We start from the raw sequence: 13,974 nt of genomic DNA on the forward strand, positions 1-13,974 counted from the left end.
CATTTGTACTTCAATTCTAAATTGAATACGTGCATCAATTGATCGCTTTTCACATGCCATGTTTAGGTTAGCCGAGCCTACTCTAATTGCATCCTGTATGCGTTGCATTAGTCAAATTGACATGAACTAGGGCCATGCATATTGACTAACTAGTTTATTGTTTTGGCACGGAGTACGATGTAAGTATTTATGCTTTAGCATATCGTATGCGTGTGAATGCTATCATGACAGCATGCTTACCATGTGGCTAGATGCTTATGTGATAAACTGTTTGAATGCCTGTGGGTGAAGGTTGGATTGTCTGAGTTGAAAAAACTCGTTGAAATTCGTATTCTAGCCTACTTGCGAGTAGCAAATTCCAAAATGTTTTTCAAGACAAACGGATATGCAATGCTTATTTCCAAATTGGGCAATCTAGTCTATACTTGTTTGCTGCGCGCATAACATAGTAATTCTAGGCTAATAAATGGAATAAGAACACATAACGTTTTCAAAACTGGATATCACGGTTAGTAGAGGCCGGTCTTCGGACCGGGCGAGAGGGGGTGCTCATAGCTGACCTTCCCCGATCGTACCCAAGTTCCCGAGCCGAGGCAACTTTGGTGATGACGGACACGTGGCCTTTGGCACCGAGTCAGGGTTTCCTAAATTCCCCTATTTTAAAATATTTAGGTGGCGACTCTGTATCTGGCAAAACAGTCCATGTTTGGCACTTCTTTTCAAAAAATCTGTTTCTCAAAACGATTTGCCGGATTTGGACTCTTTGGTTCAGATTAAGAACCGTGACACAAATCGAGTCCGAAATGTAGCGAGGGCCCCCCCCCCACGTGGGCGCGTCTACACTATCTTTTACATCAAGTGCCAGAAGGCTAAAGGTTTAGAAAAGCTAAACGACACAAGCAAATTACATCTTAAAAGTAAAAGACCTTAAGGTTGGCCGCATTCCATGGTCGGGGGATAGCCTTGCCATCTAAATCTTCCAGATGGTATGCCCCTTTACCAGCAAGACCAATCACCTTGTATGGTCCTTCCCAATTTGCACCGAGCTTTCCTTCGCCAGGGATCACTGTGTTGCCAAGCACCTTTCTTAATACCCAGTCCACAATCTTGAATAGCCTGGGGTGCACAGCCTTGTTGTACTTTTTGGAGAGTTCTTGTTGATAAGCCGCTATGTGGATCAATGCTCGCTCCCTCCTTTCTTCAGCAAGGTCCAACTCCAATGCCACCGCTTCATTATTCAGATCTGGCTGGAAACTTTCAGAGCGGATGGTTGGCATGCCAATTTCCAACGGAATAACGGCCTCCATGCCATAGGCCAAAGCAAATGGTGTTTCCTCGGTTGACTGCCTTGGCGTAGTGCGGTATGCCCAGAGCACATTAGGGAGTTCTTCAGCCCACTTGCCCTTAGCCTTCTCAAGCCGCTTCTTCAGCTCATCCAGGATGGTCTTGTTTAAGGCCTCTGCTTGACCATTTGACTGAGGATAGGCCGGTGTCGAATTGTAGAACTCGATCTTCAACTCTTCGCAAAATCCGCGAAAGAGTTTACCATCAAATTGAGTGCCATTATCCGAGATGAGGGCCTTGGGTATACCGAAATGGGTGATGACATTTTGCCATACAAACTTCTTCACGTCCTTTTCCTTTATGGTCGCTAGTGGCTCGGCCTCAACCCACTTGGTGAAATATTCGGTGGCGGCGATGAAGAACTTGCGATTGCCCAGTGCTGCTGGGAGTGGTCCAACAATATCCAATCCCCAAAGCGCGAATGGCCAAGGACTTGAAAGTGGGAGCAAATCTCTAGCTGGCTGGTGGATCTGGTGAGCAAATTTCTGACACTTTTCACACCGGCGAACGTATTTCTGCGCGTCCGCCTGCATGCACGGCCACCAGTAACCTTGGGAAATTGCTCGGTAAGCCAAGGACCTGCCTCCAGTATGGCTTCCACAGATGCCCTCGTGTATCTCATAGAGGAAAGCCTCTACCTTGGTGGGGTGGACACATTTCAAATACGGCCCGGTGAAAGATTTCTTGTACAAGGCCCCGGAAGGGGAGAGCCAAAATCGCTCTGACTTTGCCCGGATCTTGTGTGCCGCCTTCTTTTCTTCTGGTAGAATTCTATCTTTCAGGAAGGCAATGATAGGATCCATCCAAGAAGGGCCCAAGTCGGTGCAAAGTACCTCGGCCACTTCCGGTTCTTGTAATAACCCGACCCTCATATCTGTTTCTAGTATATTTTCGATCTGTTATTGTTGGCTAAAATGTTGGCTTATTTTTCCTACGAAGGAAAATATCATAAATGCGAGCGTGCCAGCAAGGATTGAAAAATCCTTACAGATTAAATTCAAGCCAATTATCAAGCGATTGTGTTGACGGTTCTTTTGCCTCAACGAAGAGGACTTCAAGATTGCCAAGTGTAAAGAAAAGAAAAATTCAAAGAAGAATGAGGGGCGGAGAAGGGTGATTGAGTGAACAATCGAAGTAATAATTACTTACCTCTACTCCTATGCTTCGAAAAGAAAGTGCATAAAATGCTTCGAAATGGAAATGCTGAAAATAAATGCTTCGAAATATAAATCTATGTTAAACTACTCCTAAGATAAGGAAAATGACAAGAAATATTGAAATCAAGTGTCTTTGATTTAAGTTCTGGATCCTTTACAATGTAGCCATTAATGGCTATTTATAGAAGAAAAAATACAGCAATAACTACTTAGTAATTACCCATTTCTTCCATCTTCATTCTTGTCTTGCCATGTGTCATTCCACTCATCCACTTTGTCCTCCCACTCATCCACTTTGTCCTTCATATTCTCCATTATCTCTATAACTTCTTTTAACTTCCAAATGAATAAGAGGATGCCACGTGTCCTGCAATTATATAAATAATAAATAATAATAAAAATTGCAGATTTATGGTGTTAACATTACCCCCCGCGGCCCTAAAAAATGATGTTTATTTGAATTTTTGAAGGGCTGAACCAAGCACATGACTAACCTAAGCAGCAAAGTGCTTCGAATGATGTAACAACACCAATAAAGTGCTTCGAATGAGTATGAAATTATGACAAGATGACTCGAATTATTACTAGTAACAAGCTTCGAAAGTGATATAAATGACCAAAATCATTCTTCGAAGGTCGATGGAACCGACCAAAGACGAATTACATCCTCAAAAATACTCGACAAAGCTTCGAAGGTTCACAACCACCATTATTATTTCTTCGAAGCTGTTGTTGATACAAGATAGAGTGCTTCGAAGCTTACAAAATTATGGCAAAACGGCTTTCGAAGCAACTTATGGCAAAACGGCTTTCGAAGCTGTTTTTGGCCAACATTGTGGTTATTCAAAACTTATATGTTCTGGTTCACACATAATTAATGAAAATATTAATTTTGTGCTTCGAACCAATTATTAATTCTTCGAAGACACCAAAACTGTTGTTCTTCGAGCCAACTTATGATGCCAACAACAGGCATTATTCGACAACTAATTAATTGCCATTTTACATATATTTGAAGAGATGTACACATTTCGAAAGTTTTCAAAGTTTTATACAGTTTCGAAGGTGAAGTAATCAACATTCGAAACAACTCTTGATGTTTCGAATGTATCTTCAAAGCTTTATATAGCTTCGAATGTGAAGTAATCAACCTTCGAAACAACTCTTGATGCTTCGAATGTATCTTCGATGCTTTGATTGTGTACATACAAACAATTGGCCATCAATTTGAAAAGATAAGCCATTCTCAACCATTTATTTAAATGCACAGGCTTTTTCTAGCCAAGTTCATGCATTTTAAATGGTCATCCCTTGTTCTTAGTGCTTCGAACTCATAAGAACAATTTGTTAATTTTATTAGCCACATCATCAGAATTATATTTTGATGTGAACCACAAATCCAAAAAGGATTTTGAACACTAAAAGTCATGGTATAGTGTGACCATGAAAATTCATACTTTTTGACATTTTGAATAATGTCAAAAAATTTGCATTCATGAACAGTGGTTTGTTCATTATTCTTGACCATGTTTGGTTTGAAAACATGACTTTCGCCGAATTGATTTTCATAATTCTTTGACAAAGTAGGTTGTTTTTCCATGTTAGCCATTATTGGCTTATGAAAATCCCCCATAAGAATGTTATTTTCATGACTTGACTATCTAAAAATTGATTTTTGGACCCCCCGAGCCATGTATGAAACATCGTTCTTAGCCAAATTTGGCTCAAAAACATGCTCTTTCGTTATGTTAATTTCATAATTTGGCTCTTTAAAAATGGATTCTTGAACCCCCGAGCCATTGATGAAATCAATTCTTTGCTTTTGCTATTTTTAACCATGGAAAAATTCTGAAAAAATTCACCAATTCCGGCCATTAAGGCCTCAGTTAAAGACTTGGTAGTGAGAGTTGATAACTCATCATTCCATTGGCGAATTTCCATATCAAGTTGATGAATTTCTCCAATTAAATGGTGTCTTTTTTCTTCCACCAAATAATATTGTAAGGGATGAAAATTTATTTCATCAAGAAAATGGATCTCTTCTTGAAGATCCAAAATTTCTTGTTTACGCCAATAAATTTCATCTAGACTATTCGAAATGGACAAATCCAATTCATTTTCCATTTATTACACTTGACGTCTCACTGGGCGTGCCAAAAAATGTTGGCTAAAATGTTGGCTTATTTTTCCTACGAAGGAAAATATCATAAATGCGAGCGTGCCAGCAAGGATTGAAAAATCCTTACAGATTAAATTCAAGCCAATTATCAAGCGATTGTGTTGACGGTTCTTTTGCCTCAACGAAGAGGACTTCAAGATTGCCAAGTGTAAAGAAAAGAAAAATTAAAAGAAGAATGAGGGGCGGAGAAGGGTGATTGAGTGAACAATCGAAGTAATAATTACTTACCTCTACTCCTATGCTTCGAAAAGAAAGTGCATAAAATGCTTCGAAATGGAAATGCTGAAAATAAATGCTTCGAAATATAAATCTATGTTAAACTACTCCTAAGATAAGGAAAATGACAAGAAATATTGAAATCAAGTGTCTTTGATTTAAGTTCTGGATCCTTTACAATGTAGCCATTAATGGCTATTTATAGAAGAAAAAATACAACAATAACTACTTAGTAACTACCCATTTCTTCCATCTTCATTCTTGTCTTGCCATGTGTCATTCCACTCATCCACTTTGTCCTCCCACTCATCCACTTTGTCCTTCATATTCTCCATTATCTCTATAACTTCTTTTAACTTCCAAATGAATAAGAGGATGCCACGTGTCCTGCAATTATATAAATAATAAATAATAATAATAATTGCAGATTTATGGTGTTAACAGTTATTCTGTGCATTTACTTGCTTTTTGTGAAAAGTGATTTATATCTGTGGCATTTTTATTAGTGTATTTGGAACCTCCCTATTTTATTTTGGGCTATTGATTGTGGTGGTAATATGATGGTAAAGTAAGATTGGATCAAAAACTTTAATTTGAATAATTCGTTTACGACCAACCGTCACTCTTTTGCCCTTTTCTTGTTCCACACTTGGAATTTGGATGTGAGGTTAGAACCATTGGAAAGCTTATTTTCGGGGCTTCAATTTGGGCACAAGAATGACCTAAAACGGAGTCCGGATGAGAAAGTTACGCCTGTTTGAAGTTTTCATATCTGTGCTGGAAGCAGAACCGCACGTGCGGGAAATGCGGCGCACGTGCGGCGATGTGCGGGGCAGCAGCTCAAAAACGTGATTTTTGGGTCATTTCTTAGATTTTCTTTCCCTCTCTTCTTCTTCCCTCTTCCATGTCCGAAACCCTAGCTCCCAAAACCTTGATTTCCTCCACTTTTCTCAACAAATTAACCATGAATCTTGCATCAAGGATGGAGAATAAGAGGAGATCACCACTTTCTACCGAATGGAATTCCGAAATTTTTTAGGTATGTTGGGGTATGTTGGGGTTCTATTATGGGGTTTAGAGTATGGTTTATGGGTTATGGACCTAGGGTGCCTAATAAATGAGAAGATTTGGAATAAAAAGTAATGGGTTAAGAAGATTTAAAATTGTATTTGAAATTTGTAGATTTCTTAGAAACCCTAGGTTGGTTTTTGATGATAATCCATGATTTGGCCCAAATTGATAGTTGAATCATGAAAGTGGTAAGTTGAATTAGATGTGCTCAAGTTTAATTGGAATTTGGTTATGTTTGAAAATTATGTTTAAATTTTGCGATTGAACTTTGTTAAATGCATTGTAAATTATGTTTTAATAAAAGGGAAATTAGGGGAAAAGATTTATTGATAATGTGGATGATATAAATTCGATTATGGAATGTTGAAATGGAATTTAAGAATTCCTTTTGAGATATGTTGAATTGTGATGATTATGTGGGATGATATTAACTATGTTGATATTAATTTTTGTGACCTAAAATGTGAAGTTTTCAAGAATGGGTTTAATCCCAAATCATTTTACTAAATATTTGTAGGCTTGCTTAGTTATTAAATCAAGAGAATGATTTAATAGGATTTCTTATGGGGATGGGGAAATGTTTGGTTTTTGGTGAAAACACTAGAAATTTAAGGGGTTTTGGGGAACATGGAAATGTTCATAAAAATCCTTTCTTTCTTTGACTAGAAGATGAATGGGTGTAAATTCCATAATGTGTTTTGTAAGACTAGTAATCTTATATATATATATATTGAGTTGGAGAAGTAGGTTTGAAATTTCATGCTGCAAAATATTGTTTGCTCTGTTTTACGTACTTAACCCTCTGGTATTTCTGGAATTTGTGTTTGATGCCTTACTGTATAAGTTGTGTACACGTGTAGGGCATAACCTGAGAAGGACGAGCACTCCGTTATAGCACTGTGAGTAATAGTACTCTGATGCACATTATTTACCGTTAACAATGATTCTTATTAACATCTTGTTCTCCGTGGTCAATTAAGTTAACATGTATGTGGAACGAGAATTAGTGTGAACTTATGTAAACATTGAAGGATTTGGCACACACTGACATGATACAGATATCTACCTAGAGTGGATCATCAAAACGAATAATTGGATAAGACTACGGGTTGTTTTGTACGTTAATAACCATTATGAAATTATGTTAAATATCAGATGAACCTCTGAATGACTCAATCCGGAGAAAGAATTGAATGTCAATAACACGATTATGTGACCCACGTTATGATGTGAATGGCTCCACTCTTATTAATGTAATGGAGCATTTACCTTCTGTTTATTGTTAATAGTGTTGTTCTATTATTGTGGGACAATTATGTCACCTTACGAGAAACCATGGGAAAATCTAAGAGCATTACTGGGTACTACGTTCTGTTTATTATTGATAATGGATACTAACACACTGTTATCTGTAAGTCAGTTGTATGGATTTATAACGAACAAGGGGAATTTAAGTGTATTACGAGATTATGGTATCTGCGTATCTCTAGACTCATTTAATATGTAATAACATTCTGTTATCTGTGAACTAGAGGTAGTAATTCATGACAAACAAATGGGATGTGACTGCATTATGAAGTTCAATCTGGTAATAGTTGCTATTAGCACTCTGTTGAACGTAACATAACTATGTTACCTCATGTGAATAATTAGAAGGAACTATGTGCTTCTGTATGATTTATAAGGCCGACTTGTGAATTTATGAATGAACTTATGAGGCAAAAGGCCGACTTGTGGATCTATGAACTTGTGAGGCCAAGGGCCGACTTGTGAATCTATGAACTTATGAGGCAAAAGGCCGACTTGTGAATCTATGAACTTATGAGGCCGAGGGCCAACTTGTGAATTTGTGAACTTATGAGGTCGAGGACCAACTTGTGAAAATATGAATCTATGAGGCCGAGGGCCAACGTGTGAAACTATGAATTCAAAGGGCCAAGGGCCAAGTTGTGAAATTATGAATCTCAATTATGAATCTATAAAACCAAAGGCTAATTGTGAATATGTGAACCCACCAGGCCAAGGGCCAGTCTGTGAATTTGTGATCCAATAAGACCGTTCTGACATTAGTACGGAATCAGATTAACTACTTGTCTTTTATATTATATAAACTCTGATTTGCATTATAATTCAAGTTGAACATTGAGTTATTCACGTACTATTATTCACTGAGGTTATCTCACTATGTATTTTGTCTGATTCCGTAGGTCCTGCATTTGGAGGTCAGCCTCAACTTTTAATGCTCGTCTTCCTTGTTAGCCTCTGTGTGTCCAAGCATTTGGGTGAAGCCTACCCGTTTGGTGAAGTTTTGGCTTAGATTCTGATTGTCTATAATATGTTGTAACTTCTAATGTTTTTTTTATTATACGCCCAAACACGGGCGGGGTTGTATATGTGTATGTAACTATTATTATCTGTCTATTTGTGATCCTGGCATGATAGTGGTCGCTCAATGGATGTAGCTCTTTCCTTGCATGTTATTATATAAAATTTATGCTTCCACTCAGGCCCCATATGTTATATATAACAGGTTAAGTGTCCGTTTTTGAAGTGGTCATGCCCGAACTTCTAGGGGCGGGTTTGGGGCGTGACAGTTCTTCTATACTTGGCCGCGGTAAAAATTCTATCATCAAGGGGTTGGGAAAAACTGTCTGAGTAGAAGCGAGCCCGGCTAACTCATTAGCCGTGTTGTTTCCTTAGCGGTTGATCTGCTCTACCCTTATGGCATCGAACTTTTTGATCTCTGCACGCACCAGCGCCTGATATTTGGCCATTCTTTCATCCCTGGCCTCATACTCCCCTGAGACTTGATTGACCACCAGCTTGGAATCGCTGAACACCATCAGGGCCGACGCTTTCATTCTTAGTGCGCTTCTTAGCCCGGCAAGGAGAGCTTCATACTCAGTCTTGTTGTTGGATGTTGGGAAGCCGAGTGTAATTGCCTGCTCGATGACCAGCCCGTCCGGTGAGTTCAGCACGATGCCCAGCCCGACCCCATGTCTGTTGGATGCCCCATCAACGCAGAGCTTCCACATCTCGCCAATAAACAGCTTCCAGCAATCAGAGGGGTTCTGGGAGCTTCTCAATTCCAAGTCTCTGATCGGTTCATTCTGGTCTCTTTCCTTGTCTTGGTTGGGTTCATCATCGCCGGACTTTGTTAGTTCGGTCGTGCTCGTCCTTTTTCCTACTTGCGAACCAACACTTGTTTTTGTTGCCAGAACCATGGGTTGTGCTAAATCCGTATCAACCAAATCAATCGGGCATATTAGATGCATCCCAGGGGCAAATTTCGCCACAAAGTCAGCAAGTGCTTGAGCCTTGATTGCGGTGCGTGGTCGGAACTTGATGTCATATTGTCCTAATTCCACGGCCCATTTCAAAATTCTCCCAGTGAAGTCTGCCTTTTCAAAAAGCACCTTGGGCGGGAACTCAGTTAATACAACCATTGGGCATGAAAATAGTGTGCCAGCTTTCTTGACGCTATCATTAGGGCCAGCGCCAATTTTTCCAAGGGAAGATATCTCGTTTCGACTAGGAGCAGAGTCTTGCTTACATAGAAGATCGGTAGGTGCTGGATGTCTTCAGCACAGACCAATACCGCGCTAACCGCGTGTTGAGAGACAGCTAAGTAGAGGTACAACTCTTCGCCCGGCTGAGGCGTGACCAAAATAGGAGCTGAGGAGAGATATGCTTTCAGGTCTGCTAGTGCGCGGTCGCACTCATCATCCCAGAAGAACTTGGACTTCAAAGTTTTAAAGAAGGTCCTGCAACGATCCGAAGACCGGCTGATAAATCTGTTCAACGCGTGCCATCCCGGCAAGATGTTGCACGTCCTTCGTGGAGTTAGGACGCTCCAGCTCTTGTATTGCCTTGATTTGTGATGGGTCGGCTTCGATTCCCCGGTTGGTAACCAGAAAATCCAAGAACTTCCCAGTGCCAACTCCGAAGGCACATTTGGAGGCGTTCAGACGAAGCTTGTGGTGCTTTAGGATGGCAAACATTTCTGCTAGGTCGGCGAGGTGTTGAGACTTCTCCCTACTCTTCACCACCATGTCGTCGATGTAGGCCTCCGTGGTGCGGCCCAACATTGGGGCGAACATCTTTGTCACCATCCGTTGAAAAGTTGCCCCGGCGTTCTTTAGTCCAAACGGCATGACTTTGTAGCAATATAAGCCTCTGGGGGTTGTGAACGACGTGATCTCTCTGTCTGGTTTATACATGGCTATCTGGTGGTAGCCGCGATATGCGTCCAGGAAGCTAAACCTCTGATGGCCAGCGGTTAAGTCCACCAGCTGGTCAATTCGTGGGAGGGGAAAGCTATCCTTGGGGCAAGCTCGGTTGACAGTCTTGTAGTCAACGCAGACTCGCCACTTGCCATTCTTCTTCGGAACAACCACCGTGTTGGATATCCACCGAGGGTATTGCACCTCCTCTATGTCCCCAGCTTCCAACAGGTTCTTCACTTCTTTCGCTACCACCTCAGCATGGTGTAAGGCCGAGCGGCGTGTCCTTTGGATGACGGGCCGTGCATCAGGGAAGACATTCAACTGATGGCAAATGAAGCTTGTGTCAACGCCAGGCATATCGTAAGGCGTCCACGCAAAGGCCTCCAAATTAGAAGTCAAGAATTTGACGTAATCTAACCGCTCGGCGTTCGACAAAGATGATCCCAAGAGGAAGAACTTAGTCGGGTCGTTCTCGTCGATGTGCACTTCAACCAAACCCTCTACCGATTTTTTCTCGGCCTTCCTTCCTACGTCTTCAAGGACCTCTTTACCCTTGGGCCCCTCAATCATTTGGATGAACCCTTTGGCCGCTCGGCTGCCATTTACCGTAACGAAGCATTGTTTTGTCATCACCGGGTCCCCCCAAACTTCCTCTATTTGTCCGCTTGGTGCCGGAAAGCGCATGACTTGGTGGAAGGTCGAAGCAACTGCTTGCATGGCGTGCAGCCAGCCTCTGCCTAAGATCAAGTTGTAAGTCGATGGAACTTTGAGCACCCAGAATTCTACTTGCTTTACGACCGATCCCGCTTTGACCGGCAAAATAATCTTTTCGATTGGCCATTCTGGCTGTGAGTTGAAGCCGACCAAAGGGGACGTTGCGGGGGCCAAGTCCTTGTCTTCCAGCTTCATTTGTTTAAACGCGTCATAATACATAATTTCTACCGAACTCCCCTAGTCGATCAAGATTCTCTTGATGTCAAAGTCTTTGACGCGAAGAGTGACTACTAAAGCATCATTTTGCGGCATCTGAACTCTTTCCAAGTCCTTGGTCGAGAATGAAAGGATGTCCCTCTCTTCGGTCTTTCCCCTCTTCACAGCGGGCTGAACAGAGAGCACTTCTCTTATGTGCTCGGCCTTCTTGATCATCCCTCTCAGCTCGCAGACCCTGGCCGGTTCAATGATGTCGTGGATGACGTTGATTACACCTTGCGGGGGCGCTTCTAGGGCGGCCAGGCCGTTTGGCTCGGCTTGGTCCGCTGGCGTGGCCTTGATGCCCCCATCTATGTATTGGTCAAGATGCCCCGCCGCCACTAACTCCTCTAAGTGTTGTTTGAGCGGCAAGCAGTCCTCTGTTCGGTGCCCCCGTTCTTCATGAAAGGTGCAGCGATATTTTGAATTGAAGCCCCTCTGCGCGCTCTCCAACTTGGCCGGCCAACGGACGAAGGGTTCACCTCGAATCTCGCTCAAAATGCGGTAGATGGGGATTTTAAAGACCGTGGTGATTCCAGTCCGTGCCTTTAATTTTCTTTTGGCATCCTCCGCTGCATCATGGGGAGTGTCAGCTCGGTCGTTTCGGCGGCCCTTGTTTCTGTCATCACGGTTTGAACCATGGCGCTGATCTTTTGACCAGTTGTTTGGGCGGTTATCCTCCTGTCCAACCGAGTGAACTTTCCCCGCCACCCTTCTGTCCGCCGCGGCCGGATTAGCCTTCTCGGTCGCGGAGGTGGCATCATCTTCCACGCGAATGTGCTCATTGATCCGCTGCATCAACGACTCCATGGTTGTGGGTTGATGCATCGTGAGTGAATCTCGCAGCCTATGTCCGACTGGGAGACCCCGTTTGTATTGAGTGATCGCCAGATTGGTGGGGCAGTCGAGGATCTCATTGAAAGGTTCCCAGTATTTCGCATTGTATGCCTTCAACGAACATCCAGACTCCATCTTGACGCCCAGGAGATGGTCGACCTCCTTCGACGTTCGTGTGTTGGTTTTGAATCTGGTGACGAAGGCTTCCGCTAGTTGCTGCCACCCCTCAATACTCCCCTCCGGGAGCCTTTCGAACCACTTCAAACCCAGCTCTCCCAAGCTTGCTAGGAATATGAGGCACATCAAGGCGTCGTTGTGCCGGTGGCCAGCCATTACTTGCCGGTAATGGCTCACATGCATGTACAGATTCGTCTTGCCGTCGTACAAAGTGAACTTTGGCTGGTGGAATCCGGCGGGGAGTGGTGTACTCTCAATCTCTAGAGACAGCGGCGTGGCTGTAAGTCGCGCCAGCTCTTTGTCCACCAGCGCAGGGGCTATCGCTTTGGGGGCTGGCATCGCCACTTCCTCACTACAACGAACTGGAGCGCTCAACCTCTGCAATGTCGGCACTCTCTGAGCCTCCCGACGGCGCGCCCTCTCCTCCAATACATCCCTCAAGTCCCAGGAACGTGCGGAGAAAGAGGATCGCGACGTCGGCGTCGGGCGTGAGGGGCGGTAAGTGCTGTCGCGAGAGAGGGACCTGCCCTCTCTTTGGTCGGAATCTCCAACCCCATAGTTCCTGGTGATGGAGAGAGAGTGAGTCCTCCCCTGGTGGCGACTGCTACAACGAGGGGACGGGGTGCGCTCACTGAGGTTGCCCTCTCCAGCAACACCCTTCCCTTTAATCTGGCGTTTCAGCAGCTCCATCTCCGCCGCCATCTTGCGAATGAGGGCATCTTGGTCCTTGAGTTTGTGCTCCAGGCGCTGCGCATGGGACTCCCCCCGACGTCGGCGGCCCTTTGGACTCTACGAGCAATCAGTACTTCTCCCGCGTTTGTCTCGCGCACCTCGTGAAGAAGTCTCTAGGCCCGCCATGGCTGGAATATTCGGGGGGCCTTCTCTCAAGCGGACATACTCAGGTGTGACGCCATCGACGACGGATAGTGGGGCTTCGCCGTTGTTGGCCATGGAAATGGTCGAGGAAGCTCAAAGAACAAGGGTTGAGTATCAAAGATTTTCCCACAGACGGCGCCAATTGTACGGGGGCGAAATATCCTCTGTTTTTCGTACTCCTTGTACTCCAAGCTTCTCTTGACGGCGTCTACCTGGCAACACAGAAACGGTGAGCTGCCCGGCGGTGGTGTGCCGGATAGACCTTCCGACGATCAAGTCAGTCCACTTGAGGAAGAAGAAGACTGTTAGAGAGAGAGAGTATTCTCTTTGGGGAAGAAGTTGCATACCTCTAACGTTCACCTTCCTCCACTATTTCTAGGCTGGTCATGTAGCCCCAAGATCGTGCGCGCACCACCTCTGTTGTCCTTCCCTGGATAGGTGGCAGTGCTTGCCTCCCACCACCTTACGCGTGTAAAGATTTCGTCCTCCAACCAGTACATGCGGAATTGCCAAACGGTATTGGTGCGTGCGTGGAGCAAATGTCCTCTTCCTCACACCATTGGCCTAGGTGGCACACTTAACCGGAGTACCACGACCAGCTGGTTCCTTGTGGAGAATTGCCTCCTCGAACACATAATCGAGCTAATGAACGCCGACCTGCCCCTTGGCAAAGGGGCCAAAGTGTTATGCTCATGGCCGGGCTATTTATGATCGGTCCCACCTGACTGAACGGCCATGAAGCACGCTGGACTTCCACCGTTCTTCATTCTTGATCACATGAAGCCCGTCCATCTCGGCCGATCGGTTAGGCGCATGCCAACGCTAATCGCATCTCAAATCCAGTCCGGGCTGCTCTTAGCTTGGTCATCAGACACTGCTGCGCGCTTGGCCGCGTCATAGCTCGGCCAGGTATTGGTTCGTG

At 43.9% G+C, this 13,974-nt stretch overlaps 2 protein-coding genes and 1 long non-coding RNA gene across 3 annotated transcripts; 1 reads left to right on the top strand and 2 right to left on the bottom strand.

Annotated features, from left to right (window-relative positions):
* Positions 1–911: 911 nt before the first annotated feature.
* Positions 912–2,216, bottom strand: LOC145798126 (uncharacterized). The gene is made up of 2 exons (XM_082885605.1): positions 1,507–2,216; positions 912–1,347 (listed from the first exon to the last, which is right to left on the bottom strand). The coding sequence occupies exons 1-2, from the start codon at positions 2,214–2,216 to the stop codon at positions 912–914; spliced, it is 1,146 nt and encodes a 381-aa protein (XP_082741731.1).
* A 3,579-nt stretch (positions 2,217–5,795) lies between these two features.
* On the top strand, positions 5,796–8,509 carry LOC145796691 (uncharacterized). Its single transcript, XR_014337182.1, has 3 exons — positions 5,796–5,935; positions 6,828–6,866; positions 8,175–8,509. It is a non-coding gene; the product is annotated as an uncharacterized LOC145796691 (long non-coding RNA).
* Positions 8,510–8,663: 154 nt separating this feature from the next.
* On the bottom strand, positions 8,664–9,413 carry LOC145798127 (uncharacterized). Its single transcript, XM_082885606.1, has one exon. It carries the CDS (start codon positions 9,411–9,413, stop codon positions 8,664–8,666), a length of 750 nt encoding a protein of 249 aa, XP_082741732.1.
* Between the last annotated feature and the right edge of the window lie 4,561 nt (positions 9,414–13,974).

Source organism: Camellia sinensis, chromosome 8, assembly GCF_055761805.1.
Source record: "Camellia sinensis isolate YWXY chromosome 8, ASM5576180v1, whole genome shotgun sequence".
Lineage (NCBI taxonomy): Eukaryota > Viridiplantae > Streptophyta > Magnoliopsida > Ericales > Theaceae > Camellia > Camellia sinensis.

Excerpts from the sequence above, each read along its gene's own strand:
- LOC145798127 (XM_082885606.1), bottom strand. The coding sequence starts at position 9,413 with ATGGTTGTATTAACTGAGTTCCCGCCCAAGGTGCTTTTTGAAAAGGCA.
- LOC145798126 (XM_082885605.1), bottom strand. The coding sequence starts at position 2,216 with ATGAGGGTCGGGTTATTACAAGAACCGGAAGTGGCCGAGGTACTTTGC. Across the intron at positions 1,348-1,506 it reads TGCGAAGAGTTGAAGATCGA|GCAGTCAACCGAGGAAACAC; the intron begins GTTCTACAATTC and ends CACTACGCCAAG.